The sequence below is a fragment of the Lathamus discolor genome, chromosome 3 (assembly GCF_037157495.1).
Source record: "Lathamus discolor isolate bLatDis1 chromosome 3, bLatDis1.hap1, whole genome shotgun sequence".
Taxonomy (NCBI): domain Eukaryota; kingdom Metazoa; phylum Chordata; class Aves; order Psittaciformes; family Psittacidae; genus Lathamus; species Lathamus discolor.
This window is the reverse complement of record NC_088886.1, coordinates 118094685-118108291: the sequence shown is the minus strand read 5'-3', so window position 1 is coordinate 118108291 and position 13607 is coordinate 118094685. Positions and strand designations below refer to the sequence as shown.

Sequence of the window (13607 nt, the reverse complement as noted above, 5' to 3'; positions counted from 1 at the left end):
GACATTAAACATTTACATCACTATTTTTTCAGCCTCAAAGCATAAGCATAGAAAATAGCAATCCCACATGTGACAACAAATCCACCCCCAGACATCTCCAGACATTTAATGATCTTTTATTAATAAGAAAAAGAGTAAAAAACAATAGTGTAGAAATTCTACTAAATACGAAAGAAGAGCAATGCAAAATTCCTCTTGCTTAAAACAGAAGCATCTCTGTGATTCTCCTCATCATCTGGATGATGGCACTGAAACCCAGAATTAGTAATGAAACTAATATATGTGTAATTTCTTTAAAAACTTTCCAGGTACGCTCAGTGTCAGTGAACAATCACGTATTACTAACCGCACACTGGCACACTCCACAGTAAAGCATTCATAGGACTTGAGGATGTTAGCTATAGTATAGCAACCCTTGCAAGCAAAGAATGCATTTTCCAACAAGTAACCAGGCAGCTCTACAATCCAGTTCTCAGCCCTCAGTCTTCCAGCAGATAGTTTGGATTGACAACCAGGTACGGATCTTCATCAAAAGTCTCCTCTTCTTTGGATCCTCTCAGTCCTGACTGGGACAGTTCTATCAGAATGTGGTCCTGTGACAGACAAGAATTTGTATTCAAACAAGAACAGAAAGGTTTGCTTGTACTTTTGGAAAGGCGTCTCCCTTTTATTCTGGTAGCAGCTCTTGCTGATAAATTATTTAGCCCTTTTAATTGTGAACTCCCTCTTTAACAGGTTCCTAATCTTAACAATTATGTTCAGTGGAAAACTCTTACATATTGTATGCTTTCCGGGAACACTTCAATCTAAGTGGGTTTGTGTCTTTAAAAGTGAGACGTACTTTATAGTTTCATACTTTGTCCTCCAAACTTCCCTAGTGCCCCCATGATTTAGTCATACATTGAATAAAATGAATTTTTGTATTGCTGTATCCTAATGTACAGCTAACACCATAAAAATACAGAAAAATATCACTTCCACTTCTACAAGGACATAATATGGTGGTTTCAATTTTTACTTTTACATATCTCTAACTTACTTCAGCATTTTCTCTATTTTAGCAGGTATTAAACAAATAAGGTATTTATACTGCATCGGTCAATAACACAAAAGCACAAAACATATTTCTCAAATTAGGAAAGTATTCTATTAAAAATGAATCATTGCGCCACGTAAGTTAAAACCCTTTTTCATTATCCACACATTTCTATACATACATAATGTGTAAGTCGGTGAATAACTCTCTCAATGATCTTCTTTTTATTTATTAGCTCTTCTTCAGATTCTATTTCAGATTCAATTTCCTTTAGATACCAATTAATAAGTTCACTCTTCTTTAATGACGAATCATCCTCTTCTGCAAAGAAAATAATTTGCATAAACATAGCATCAGTAAGATACCATTCAAAGTGTAAGAGAAAAGCATTTATATGTTAACATTTACAACACTGAAAAGAGAAACATGCTTTTTAAGATGTTCAAACTTTCTTCTGTTTCTTAAAACATCATGTTTTGTACAGGAGGCTGTTGTATTACGGTTTAATTAGAGACATTTAGACCGAGAATTGAAGCTTTCAGGTCTATGCATCCAAGTAGCTTACAAATCAAGTGAGAAGCCTAGCTACCACATCAGCCTTCAGCTTCAAGAAAAAGCAGTTGTAAGGTCTCATATAAGTATGCTGTAAGTGAGGGCAAAATAAAATCACTGTCACACAATGCTGAAGAAGTCATCCTTCTACATGTACTCAGCATTTTGAACATGTACTGTAGTCTCCATACCCTTCCAAAATTTTGTAGCATTGGTATATAATATGAGACAACTGCTGCATTTCACAACAGCCTCATTGCAAGAGAAATATTTCATTTTCTCAAGAATGAAGCAGCCATTTGGCACATTGCAGCTATTTGGTTAACTATATATTTTAGGCTGTGGCTGCTGGCACACATTAAAGGTCTTGCTACAATTTTCACTGCTGCTGACTCTTCTAGTTAGGTTAAACCAGTAAACGCTACAAATCCTTTCCTGGATCTGCTCTGTTGACATGCTACCTGACTTCCTGGGTTTCCATAAAAGACTGAAGAACCAGAGCTAGGAGTTTTATCTGTATCATCAGATGTAGTTTAGCCACATGTGTACAGGTTCACACCTGATCTGACAAGTTTGGTCTCAGCAGGAGTGAAAATCCCAAATGCAGCAGCATGAGACGTAGTAACAGTTGCTCCCTGAACTCAGGGTCTGCCATCTTTTTGATAAAAAAAAGACTTACCTTCCTCTGCTTTCCTAAGGTGCAGCACCAGGAGATTAGAAATTCGCTGATACTCAGTGAAGCCCAGTCTAAGAGAAGCTTTGGGTGCAACATCCTTGTTCACATCCTCAGAATGGCCATTGATCCCATTCACTACACCACTGACCCCAGCTGGAGCCTCTGCTTCACCTGTTTGGATACATGCTCAGGTTTAAATCTGTAACACCCTTTAACTGTTTAATACTCTGATCCACTGAAAAGTGTTGCATTGACTAACCAGGTGAGTGGACCCACAAGGACGCTGAAGAAATAAGGGAGTTAGAAGTCAAGAGTCCTTAGATGAGAAACAGGTGAGAAACCAAAAAGAAGCATACTCAGAAAAGGTAAAAGGCTGGAAACACCTTTCCCTTTGAAAAAGTTCTCTACAAGTAGTTTACCATTGACTCCATCTTGCTCCTCTTGATCCTCCATTTGCTGTCCATCATCTTGGTCCAAATTGATGTCAGGAGTCTCAACTCTAATGATGGACTTGTTTAAAAGCCTGTAAGCTTCCTTCACATGCTTCGGGTGAACCTGGGTAAGATTTGAAAAAAAAAAAAAAAAAAAAACAAACCCCAACCATGTATTAAACAGGCATGGTGGCTAAGAGCTAGTGTTTAAAGTTTCCCCCCCCCGCAACAGCTCCAGAAACTCACCTCTGACAAAGGATTTTTTTACCTATTTCACCTGATTAATCCTAAGCAGCTGTCCTGGGTCCTGACTCTACAAGTCAAATTATATCCTACTACAACTCCTCTGAGTTCATACAAGGTTATAGAGGGAATAAGAAACCTGATGAATCTTTCAGGCTTCAGCAATCATGTAGAGTTGATAAAAATTTTACGTAAGCCAAGAACATTTTGAAGGAAGATCAGTGGAGCAAGAAACATGAAAGAAATGGGTCCAAACAGAGGCAACATGAAAAAAAAAAAGAAAAAAAGAAAAAAAAAAAGATGTAATTAATGAGACTCTCCTCCGAACTGTAAAAACAGAAACTGGAAAAATCATCTCTAGCTGAGCCATAAGCTAAAAGCCATCTATTTCTATACAAGCTGAATCTAATAAAAAAGAACCCAACGGGTGTCTTTCTTACACAACCAGTGAGCAAGTTTCTATCACTGCATGTGTCACATAGCCCCCGTTTGCCACGATTTGACAGGTAACAGGGCTGAGACTGCTGATACAACTGTAATGCAAAAATATGTAAGTTCTCAGTTTTACAAGACATACCTTAAAACCAGGATTTCTGGCATACAAATTCACAGTGGGACAACATCACACGTGAAAACATGATCCAAGCTCTCCTCTTCACCCACAGGATTTGAATAAGTACATTACCACAGCCAAACAGCACAGCCAGAGCTCCCACATTTATATAAACACTTATACAAACTTTCATCAAAAACAAACTTTCATCATGGTACCTCATCACAGCAGTGCATACGGGCCATAGCTTCAGACAGCCGAATCATGCTTTCCAGTTGTCGCACTGTGATTCTCCAGGATGACTTTGTCACTCCAGAGCCATCACGCTGCCGCAGTCGTTTATACTGCTCCACTATAAAGTCCTCGGACTCCTTAGATATCTTTGTGACATTCAGATAGTATGACAGTTTGCCATGTTAAAAGTATTAAAGCTTATTCTTCTTGCATTAGATTGACAGTCCCCACATGTTTTTGTACTAGCTGTTGCTTTCCTCTGAAATATTCTATGCTATACGTATTATAGATAAAGACAATCTTACTATGTTAAAATTATATTGTAATAACTATTACAGCAACGATGATACTACAGTAAGTACATTGACACACTAGTTATTTTACAGCAGATTTTTGATATTTTCTATTTTTCTGTTCCACTGACTTGCTTCTGGGCATAATTCATGTCTGTCTCTACTAGATTGCTCTATGTTTCTTTACCTCTCGTTCTGCATGCAAATGTACATACAAGCATACACTCCATATACTAACTCTCACTACTGCTTTGTGTACACACTTCCTAGCCTGAATCTATCTGCACATATACAGATCCAGCTGGAAAGCAAACTCCCCACCACATGGGAATGAAATGGGAGTTTTCAAAACTCTGTAAGGGAGGGTGTCCCCTCCTTCCATTTGAGAGGAACTATACTAGGAGAACTTCTGAAGAATGTAACACAGTCCCTCCAAGCTGCTATTTGGACAGACCACAGAAATTTGTACTTAGAACAGTTTCCCATATTCTGTATTTTACCACAACGAATGCAAACAAATATTGAGGAACAATACCCTTTTAAAATAAAGACATTAAGCAATACATCAATGAAATACAAAAACCTCTGCAGCGGCTGTGTTGAATAACCCATGCCCTTGAAGTACGCAAAAGCTACTACACAAGCCCTCAATTGTTCAAGACAGAGGTTAAGAACTGCCACCAGAGTTAAGACTACTGATTGAAACAGTCTCAGCTAGGCTGGCTGGATTATTGGAGTTAAAAAAATAATCCCCAAAGTACATAGCTCCAGAATTATGTGATGTTTCTAGATAATAGCTAAGTTTAGAGCTCTTTTCTTGAGAGAACACTACACTAAGTGTCTTTGCATTTGCCAGAAAAAAAGCATGCTACTGTTCCTTTGGATCTCCCTCATACAGAACAATTTATACAGGAAAATAGACTTACCTTTGGTTTGAACTGTCTTGCAAACAGCAGATACCTTCTGATATCATCTAACGAATAGACACGATCAACAGATTCTTCTACTCTGGAATGCAGATCCACTATGCGCCTGGCAATGGCGTAATCTGTAACCTGGCATATTATTGCTCTGTCAGATCACTTTCACGTCAGCCAAATGTCGAAGCAGCAGCTATATTCTTCCTTCCCATTCCCCTCCCTCACTTGCAATCCGCATGGCAGAGACAGCCTTCCCAGAAGCCAGACACTCTGCCAGAAGATTCAGGAGAATGCCAGGGAGGTTTTTAATTGAAGGAAACATAGCAGAGAAGGGACAAAATACAGTTTCAGGATTTATAACCTCTTGGAACTCTCCTGGGTTACAATTTAGCCACAGAACAGGCAGAAAGCAGCACTCTGCAGCGTGGGAACTGCTTTCTTCCTTTTCAGCCTACTCTGTCTCTTCCATCAGTCCCTTCTCAACTAGATAATCACTCTGAGCAAAACAGTGGAGAGAATAGTGCTGAACCAACATTAACCTCTCTATCTCATGCATTCCCAAGGCAAATGCCACATAGACGGGTGGTAGCAGCCTTAATATTAGCGACCAGTGATTTTTAAAAAATTACTAATGGTGTTAAGTTTGCAGGTCAAATCACTACAAAATGAAAAGGCAGTATCCTTGTATTCAACAGAGCATGTTCAAATTTGTACTGCCAGCTTTTAACTTTGCACACAGAGAATAAAAGCAGAAGCAAGATACTTGCATTAGATCAGCTTCACCTAAAACTGCAGATGGCACCAAGATGGTCAGAGGGCAGAAGCACTTGATGTATGAGGAGAGGCTGAAAAAACTGTGTCTGCTCAGCTTGAAAAGAATGTAACTGCCTCACTAGTGAGTACAGTGATGAAGCCAGGCTGTTCTTAGAATTACAGACTGACAAGAGGCAACTGACACAAACTGAACCATGAGAAATTCTGATTAGATATAAAAGTTATTTTTTAAATGCATGAGAGTTGTCAAACATTGCAGAAGGAGCCTAGAGAGACTGCAGAATCCCCATCCTTGCAAATACTCAGAACTCACCAGGTCAACCTGTTCCCTATGATCTGCTTTGAGTGTGAGGGTAGACCAGAAACCACCAAAGATACTTTCTGACATAAACTATCTGACAGTTTCTTAAAATTACCTCGTTACATTCATCCACAAGAACAAAGAAAAGATCAAAGCGAGACATGATGGGAGCTGACAGGTTTATATTCTGTTTCAGTGACTTGGATCTGTCATAGTGCCCACCAACTGGGTTTGCTGCAGCCAAAATGGAGGTCCTGGCATTCAGAGTAGCCTGGCAATGAAAAATATGAATAAAATGAGAAGAGAATGTCTGTGACCACTTGCTAAATCAGCTCATTGCAATTTGAATAGGTCAGCATAATATCTTTAAGATTTTCTTGTTTTTTTCCTGTCCTCTACTACATTTTTCATCCCTTTCAGTAACATTTCTGATCTTTTTTTTTCCTGGGGTATGTGACACAAAAACTTTGCAGGCAAGTGATCTCTCTCCTGCCACAGTGAGGCAGCTGACATGAGAATCTGACAGATGATGCGAGATCAGCACATGTAACAAACAGTCCAGTGTTAGTACAGACTAGGCAATCAGAGGAATAGTGCAAACTACCTTTACTCCTGCTTTAGTAATGGATATAGTCTGCTGCTCCATCGCTTCATGAATGGCTACTTGATCCCGCAGTTCCATTTTGTCAAATTCATCAATGCAACAAACCCCCTGCAGTGCAATAAGAAATAATGTCACCCCAGTTCAATCGTTTTTTGGGGAAAAAAAAGCATCTTTAAGACAATCTGGCACTCTGTTGTTAATCAAAACCACTCCAGGATGCAGGAACCCTAGTTCCTGGACTCACGTTATCTGCCAGCATCAGTGCTCCAGCTTCAATGACAAATTCATGAGACTCTTCATCTTTCACAACAGCAGCTGTCAGACCAGCAGCACTGGAGGCTTTTCCGCTGGTGTATACAGCACGAGGACTGAACTCGTCTACATGCCTAAGGAGAAGAATAACAGTGAGGAACTTAAAGTCCAATTAAAACTTGCAGAAACAAGACAACTGTAATACAGAGGTGTTTTCAATCTCTCAGGCCATGACTTGCTCCTTCCTTCAGAAAGCAATTAATATTTAGGTAGGCCTTCTCACCTCTAATAATGTTTGAGCAAACCTTGGAAACTAACCCTTATCTACCTGCAGTCTCTCCCAAGTCTGTTATTCACCTGTGGTTACACCAGCAGAAAAAATATCCAGACCATTTTCCACAAGTTTTCTGCTGACTTCACAAGCTAACACAGCTCACAGGAAAAAAAAAAAAAATCAGCAAAAAGGAATAAATGGTTTCATAGAAAGAAGCTGTGAGACTGACCACAAGCAGCCTAAGGCAGCTTTTGTGGTGCCTCTAGATTTCTGAGTTGCAGTGCATGCTGCAAGGACATCTGCATTGCTCTCCATGAAGCTGAGGTTAATGAACAGCATGGCAAAACAAATGGAATAAAATTTCCAATTAAAAAGCATTAGAAGATGTAGCATAAACCATATTTATTTCATAATTATTTTTCAGAGCTAACAATTGTCTGTTTGTCCGAAGTGCTGAAACCTACCCACTTTAACTAAGCTAAAAAATGCAGGAGGGGGCAGAAATAATTATTTCATTTGCCCAATATTTTATATGTGAAATAAATTCTGTACTTTAACATCCAATGTCATTTAAAAAAATGTAGAAATTAATACTTCATTTTTTGTGATTATCGCAGGAACTTGAGTTTGCTTCAGCCCTGTTCAAATACTTCAACGACATCCAAACAATTCCTGGATAATATTCTTAAATGTTTTACTTCCCTTTCCTTAACATGGAAAAAGCACAGTTCACATTTATAGCTCTTGTCACTCTGGACAATGTTTAAATACTTTGTTTTAATGAGATGCTTACTTCAGAAACTGACTCTTGGCTGTACTTGGATCACCAATCACACAAACATTGATGTCCCCACGCAATGAAGTGCCTTCTGAAGTGGTCTTAGGAACGCCTCCAAAAAGCATCAGCAGGACCCCACGTTTCACTTCATCATTACCTGACCCAGAACAGACAACTCAATTAAAAACCCAAAAGAACACACCACATTCTTCCTATTTAAAAGAAACTTCACCCCACTAGAATTTTACAGCATTTGGGTACATCTGCTCAGAATTTACCTATTTGCTAAACATCCTCTAAAACTGCATTTATGTGTTTGGTTTAGCTGCAGGGCAGAATGCCTCAGAAAGCAGCTGAATTCCTTGCTGCTACAGAGGCTCAGAATATGAACCAAATTCAGCTGATCAAACTTTTCAGATATAACCAGTGTAAGTCCTCAAACTAGCTCTGAGCCAAAAAGAACTGCAAACACATACATAGATGTACAAGAGCAGACAACTATTTGGAACCCTTAAATCTTCTGAAAGAAGCCCATATAAAATAGAGCTCACACCCAACAGTCAACTTTATGTAGGGTCTGGTAGATCACCTAATAGCAAAACCAACTGTTCTGACTAGTATCTTGAAGGCCTTAATGATTAAGCATAGCAAGTACTTGGGAAATAGATTCTCGTTTACTAGCAAAACCAGTGCTGGAGGAGAGAGTCTGTAGTAGTTGGCATACAGCTGTCAAGTTTTCTCAAACAGCAGTACACAGACAGCAAAAAGAGTTCGTACTTTTACAAGAGACATCTTTCCTCTAAGAAGCAACAGATGGACTCTTACCATGGATAGTGGGGAAGAGGCTGGTGCAGAGATTATGGTAAAGGTTCTTATCTTGGCTCATCTCAAACACCTTTTCCCACTCTTTCACAGACATTTGGTTTTTAATGCTTTCTGCAGTCTGCTCTTCATCTCGGATCTCTTTTCCACCAAACTAAAAAAAAGGAGACAAACAAACAAAGTAGGAACGTGGTCACTATCAAATGAGAGCTCATTGCCTTATACCTTTAAAAATAGACAATTTCCTAAGGGCCAAAATCAAAAGAATGCAACTTCAGTTACTTTGAAAACCAAAAAGACACGCTTGTCCACAGAGTAAAGAGCAAGTAAACCAGTACTGCTTCCTCTGGCTAAAATTTGCCTTTGTAAGCATTCTTCAATAACTGGAATTTACAAGGCCTTCATTCCTCTAGAATGAGAAAGGAAACTTTTACATAATAACAGACACTGGTTTTATCATATGTAATGGTGAAGCTGCTAGCAGAATTGTAGATTAAAATATCATACCATGATATTTTAACCCAGCCACAATCGATATTATGCTGTAGTAACATTCCAAAATGTTATGTGATAAACAAGAGGGAACAAGAAGGATCACTGTTTTCCTTATGACAAAATAAAACAAACCTCCAGGATTTCCTGGAGGAAAACCAAATGCTTCAGAAATGGATGAAAACTGAACAGAAATAAATAAATCAGTTACCTCTTTAGAACTGTTACATTGATAACGTTGGCAAATAATCACATCTTTGAAAAATGCTACAAACAATAAAAGATTTGAATTAAAAAAAACCCTGCTGTATAAATTTAATCAGTATATAAAGACAGTCAAATGCACAGGAAGGTGGTACACATAAGTACTTAGCTTTACCCATTCCCACTCCCTAATTTGAGGTAAAGCCATAACAGCATAAATCATCAATACCTTTAAAATCTTTTTTTTTTTTTTTTTGCCCAGACTCACCCGTGGATTTGTTGGTGCAACATAACAAGCTAGAAAGACTAGCTTATATGACAGCTCTCTGACTCCAAGGGCACGAAGTCCTCGGACACCTTCAGCTTCATAGCCCTCTGTCCCACTGACTCGGGAGCTGGTTTCTGCACGCACCCCTGCCATTAGAGTGGGAGTCAGAACAGCAGTTCCCAGAATGAGTGGGAAGAACATCTCATCAAGGTCATGAGCAGTAGCAACAAACCTGGTGTTGAGAGCTGGGACACATCAGGCACAACAATCAGTGATCCTGTGAAGTCACATTTGTCACCTGCCTGAGCAGACTCCACTGCTTCTGCACGCAAGATCACTTCCACACTGCGAGGAATGCTACCACGTGGCAGCTCGGCCTGCGTCTCCTGAATGCGAACCTCAGGAGGGAAAGAATATCAAGCACTTAGCAAATGTCACCAAATTTGAAAATGCTTCTAAAGCTAAGCTGCTAACAAAGACAGTAAGTAGCCTTTGACTGCTGCCATCCACACCAATCATGAAATTTCTCCTACAATAAGACAAACAACAAAAAATCCCTTCACTAATCAGTATCTAAGGAGCCTTGGAGAAACTTAAGAGGCTACACAGTGGACACAATGGTAATTCTGAGGGCTAGGAAAAGCAACTTGAAGAGTCCGGTTAATGTGACTGACACAAAATATTATTGCAGGATGTGAAGTGCTGAGGATTTTGGAGAGCAAATCAACTGGGAAGAGTAAAACACTGCAGATACTAAAAGACACATCTTTTCCTATGAAACAACTAGGCACGATGTTACCTGCAACATGAAACTAGCAGTGGCTCGAATACGTGGTTTTTCAGTGGTTTACTTAGACAATAAACATCATACAACAAAACCAGTTTGATAATAGTCATAATTTCCCATGCTTAAACATAAGCCTCCCATAGAAAGAAACTATCTGCATAAATTCCAGTGCTTTCTCTTGAAGTCTTTTCTTGACATTGACAGAACCAAAATTAACAGTCTTCAATGTGTAACAGTGCAAGCAACACTCTTCAACTACCACAGAAACATCATTTGTGTTTGTCATCGCCCCCCAACCTCACCACTGTACCTTCTGGAAATCAACGAATCTTGATTTGTTTGTGTCCAGCAGGAATCTCCTCCTATTGGCACAGACTGGGTTTCTGCAGATGTTTGGCTGTGTGTATTTAAACTGCTGTTCCACATCTTTAACCACTGTCTGGCAGTCGAGGCACATGAAGGTTCCACTTACAAGCTCGGGGTGGACTGGGTGGGTACGCACCACCTGTCCACTGATACGCATCAGTGAGCCAATTTTTGCCGAAGTTAGTTCTCGGATTCTGTTTAAAACAGATATTCAAAAAGATTAAATTATTGAGTTGACATTTTTTAGGTCCAGGGTACTACCCAAGTACTAACATGCAACCTAGTTTCATTCAGTCTGTGACTAAAGTGCAGTTTTAACAAACAGAAGAAGCAAGGTTACTAGAATATATCCTCATTTTATGATTTTACATAAACTTTTGGATTAATACTAAAGGTCAAACCAATGCAAAAGCTACTTCACTGGTACTTAACAGCAACATACTCTAAATTACTGTTTAAATTCAAGGAGTTACATTTGTTTGAGGAATATGACAAATGCAAGTACCTGAGTATGTTTCACAAATGAAAAAAATGTTCCAAAAGATAACCTGCACAAGATCAGGAAAATTCTTCATAATTGGTCAACTGTACATTTCACACTATATTACCAAAACAGTTCCAGTATGTTTTGACACTTCTTTTTCACTAGTAAAAATGTACAAGTTTTCAGAATTAGTAATCATCTTACTTGAGCCTGGTAGGTAGATCTTGGAATGCAATATAAAAATCCTTGTTTGCAGGAACATTTCCATGGTCTCTGGCAAAAGTCTTTACTGCTCGGCAGAGATAAGGGTAAACCCTGAAATACAGAAAAGAAGTTACAATTTTAAAGAAGTTATCAAAATGTCTTCTTTGCTTTAGACTACACCAAAAGCTTGTATCATACATTTCCAGGTTCTGGCTGTTATTGCCCTATTATTGTAGGAACACACAAAATCCAATCTAAATACGCTAAGTATGCAATTACTGCATAATAATGTCATTTGCTTTATTGTCTGAAAACTGACATTTTAAAGTCTCATTTTATGACGCTGTTATCCTTGTATTAAGTAGATGATCCTCAAAATAAGCCACTGACTCACAAAGCATTTTCAGAGCGAGAAGTTCTAGATTTTATTCCTTATTCCTGTATTGACCACCTACTTCTTTATCAGCATAAACACAGTTGCCTAGTTAGCTAAGGGTTTCCAGAAAGGAATCCATTGAGAAATAAGTTCTGATCCAGTAAAGAGAAAAAAAAAAAAAAAAATCTTAAATGTGTATACACATACAGGATACAGAAGCAGACAAACCTTTCATTTTTTATATAACATGTAAAAGATGTCAGGAGACCACAGCATTGCTAAGCTCTCAGGTACACCTTACCTGTAAAATTCCTCCTGAATAGTGGTAGAAAGCTGCTGATTGAACTGCTCCAAATCCACAAAGCTTACAACTAAAGTGTTCCGCTCTGGTCGAATCAGTTCTTCAGCATCACGCAAGTATTTGACCTCCCCATCACTGTTCTGGAACCTGAAAGTGATTCAGGAAAGCGTTTCACAGTTACACATCAGGCAGCAACCACATGCAATCAGATACTTCTGAATTCAGGAGAGAAGGCGAGGGAAAGGATCACACACATTGAGGAGTGTGCAAGAGAACGACAGCATCCCACAGTCCCTTGCAAACGCCTTTCCAACAATACTTCTTCCGCCCCCTTGCTGCATCTGTTCTATCAACCGCTCAGCACAGGCGCACCGGGCTGCACTCCGTACAGTAGGCTCGCCCCACAGAAACTTATGATTTAACGACTCCGCACCAGCAAACCGGGTTTTGTTTCCTCAAGGTGATGCCAACAGTTCCCTTGTTTGCTGCTGACGGGTCCCTCGGGAAGCAAAATGTGGAAAGCCAGACGTACTAAGGTGTAACAACTGAGCCCTGAGAGGGATTTTCAACCTGGCTGCCACAAAACGTCTTTGGAAGGGCCCAAACGCACCTAACTAAGTGCCCGCAAAACCTCTCTGGGGAGGACTTTGCCAGCCAAGGGAGCACCGTGCTCTTCTCCTATACCTCTTGCAAGGTACACACCTCACGAGAGGGGAGTGTCCCAGCCGGGGCGGGGGGCAGATGACGGGAGAGCTTCCCCAGCTGAAACACGGCGGGTTGTGGGGGCAGGCCCTGACAAGATTCACCCAAATGGCGGCTCCCTCTGAGGCGCTAGCGGCCCGCAGCGGCCCACCGCCTCCTGCCGGCCCGGCCCGGCCCTGCCCGCCCTCCGCCGGGCGCAGCCGCTCCACTCACTCCTCTAAGAAGTCCTGGAACAACTTCTGGCACTTCTCGGCCACCTCATCGCGAAGCTGCTGCTGCTGCGCCGCACCCGCGCTCCCCGCCGCCAAGTCCATCCCGACCGCTGCTCCGGCTCCGGCCCGGCCCCACAGCGGTTCGCGCCACAGCGCGCCCCACGTGCGCCGCTGTACCGGCCAATCGGCGACCGCCGTCCCGCCGAGCCCCGCCCCGACGGCCTAGCTCCTCCTTCCCTGACGGGCCTTTTCGCGCCAAAGGCGCTGGGCGTGCTGGGGTTGGGGTTGTTCCGGGACGGCGCTGGGGGTGGATCGCTGCCCGCGGGGGAAGGGCTCAGCGGGTAGATGCTGGCAGGAGGCACCGGGTGGCCTAGGCACCAGCCCGTCAGCACTCTGCTGCCAGCCGTGTCTTTGTCTTTCACTGCGTGCTGGAGGGGTTGATTAGCTTTGTCTGCAAGCTTGTCGGTG

The 13607-nt window shown here is 40.9% G+C and overlaps 1 protein-coding gene across 2 annotated transcripts; it reads right to left on the bottom strand.

Moving 5' to 3' along the window:
• Positions 1–100: 100 nt before the first annotated feature.
• On the bottom strand, positions 101–13315 carry MCM6 (minichromosome maintenance complex component 6). Of its 2 annotated transcripts, XM_065671296.1 has the most exons (17): positions 13141–13309; positions 12226–12372; positions 11549–11659; positions 10805–11054; positions 9940–10105; positions 9708–9853; positions 8747–8897; positions 7937–8078; positions 6862–7003; positions 6618–6725; positions 6129–6284; positions 4945–5073; positions 3710–3871; positions 2684–2819; positions 2268–2435; positions 1218–1357; positions 101–593 (listed from the first exon to the last, which is right to left on the bottom strand). In XM_065671296.1, exons 1-17 carry the CDS (start codon positions 13239–13241, stop codon positions 480–482), a joined length of 2469 nt encoding a protein of 822 aa, XP_065527368.1. In that variant the 5' UTR covers positions 13242–13309; the 3' UTR covers positions 101–479. The 2 variants fall into 2 exon arrangements, with proteins under 2 accessions (XP_065527368.1, XP_065527369.1); XM_065671297.1 differs by lacking the exons at positions 101–593; positions 1218–1357; positions 2268–2435; positions 2684–2819 and adding an exon at positions 2837–3094 and having other exon boundaries at positions 13141–13315.
• Between the last annotated feature and the right edge of the window lie 292 nt (positions 13316–13607).

Excerpts from the sequence above, each read along its gene's own strand:
- MCM6 (XM_065671296.1), bottom strand. The coding sequence starts at position 13,241 with ATGGACTTGGCGGCGGGGAGCGCGGGTGCGGCGCAGCAGCAGCAGCTT. Across the intron at positions 12,373-13,140 it reads TTCCAGGACTTCTTAGAGGA|GTTCCAGAACAGTGATGGGG; the intron begins GTGAGTGGAGCG and ends AATCACTTTCAG. Across the intron at positions 11,660-12,225 it reads ATTCAGGAGGAATTTTACAG|GGTTTACCCTTATCTCTGCC; the intron begins GTAAGGTGTACC and ends TCTGTATTTCAG.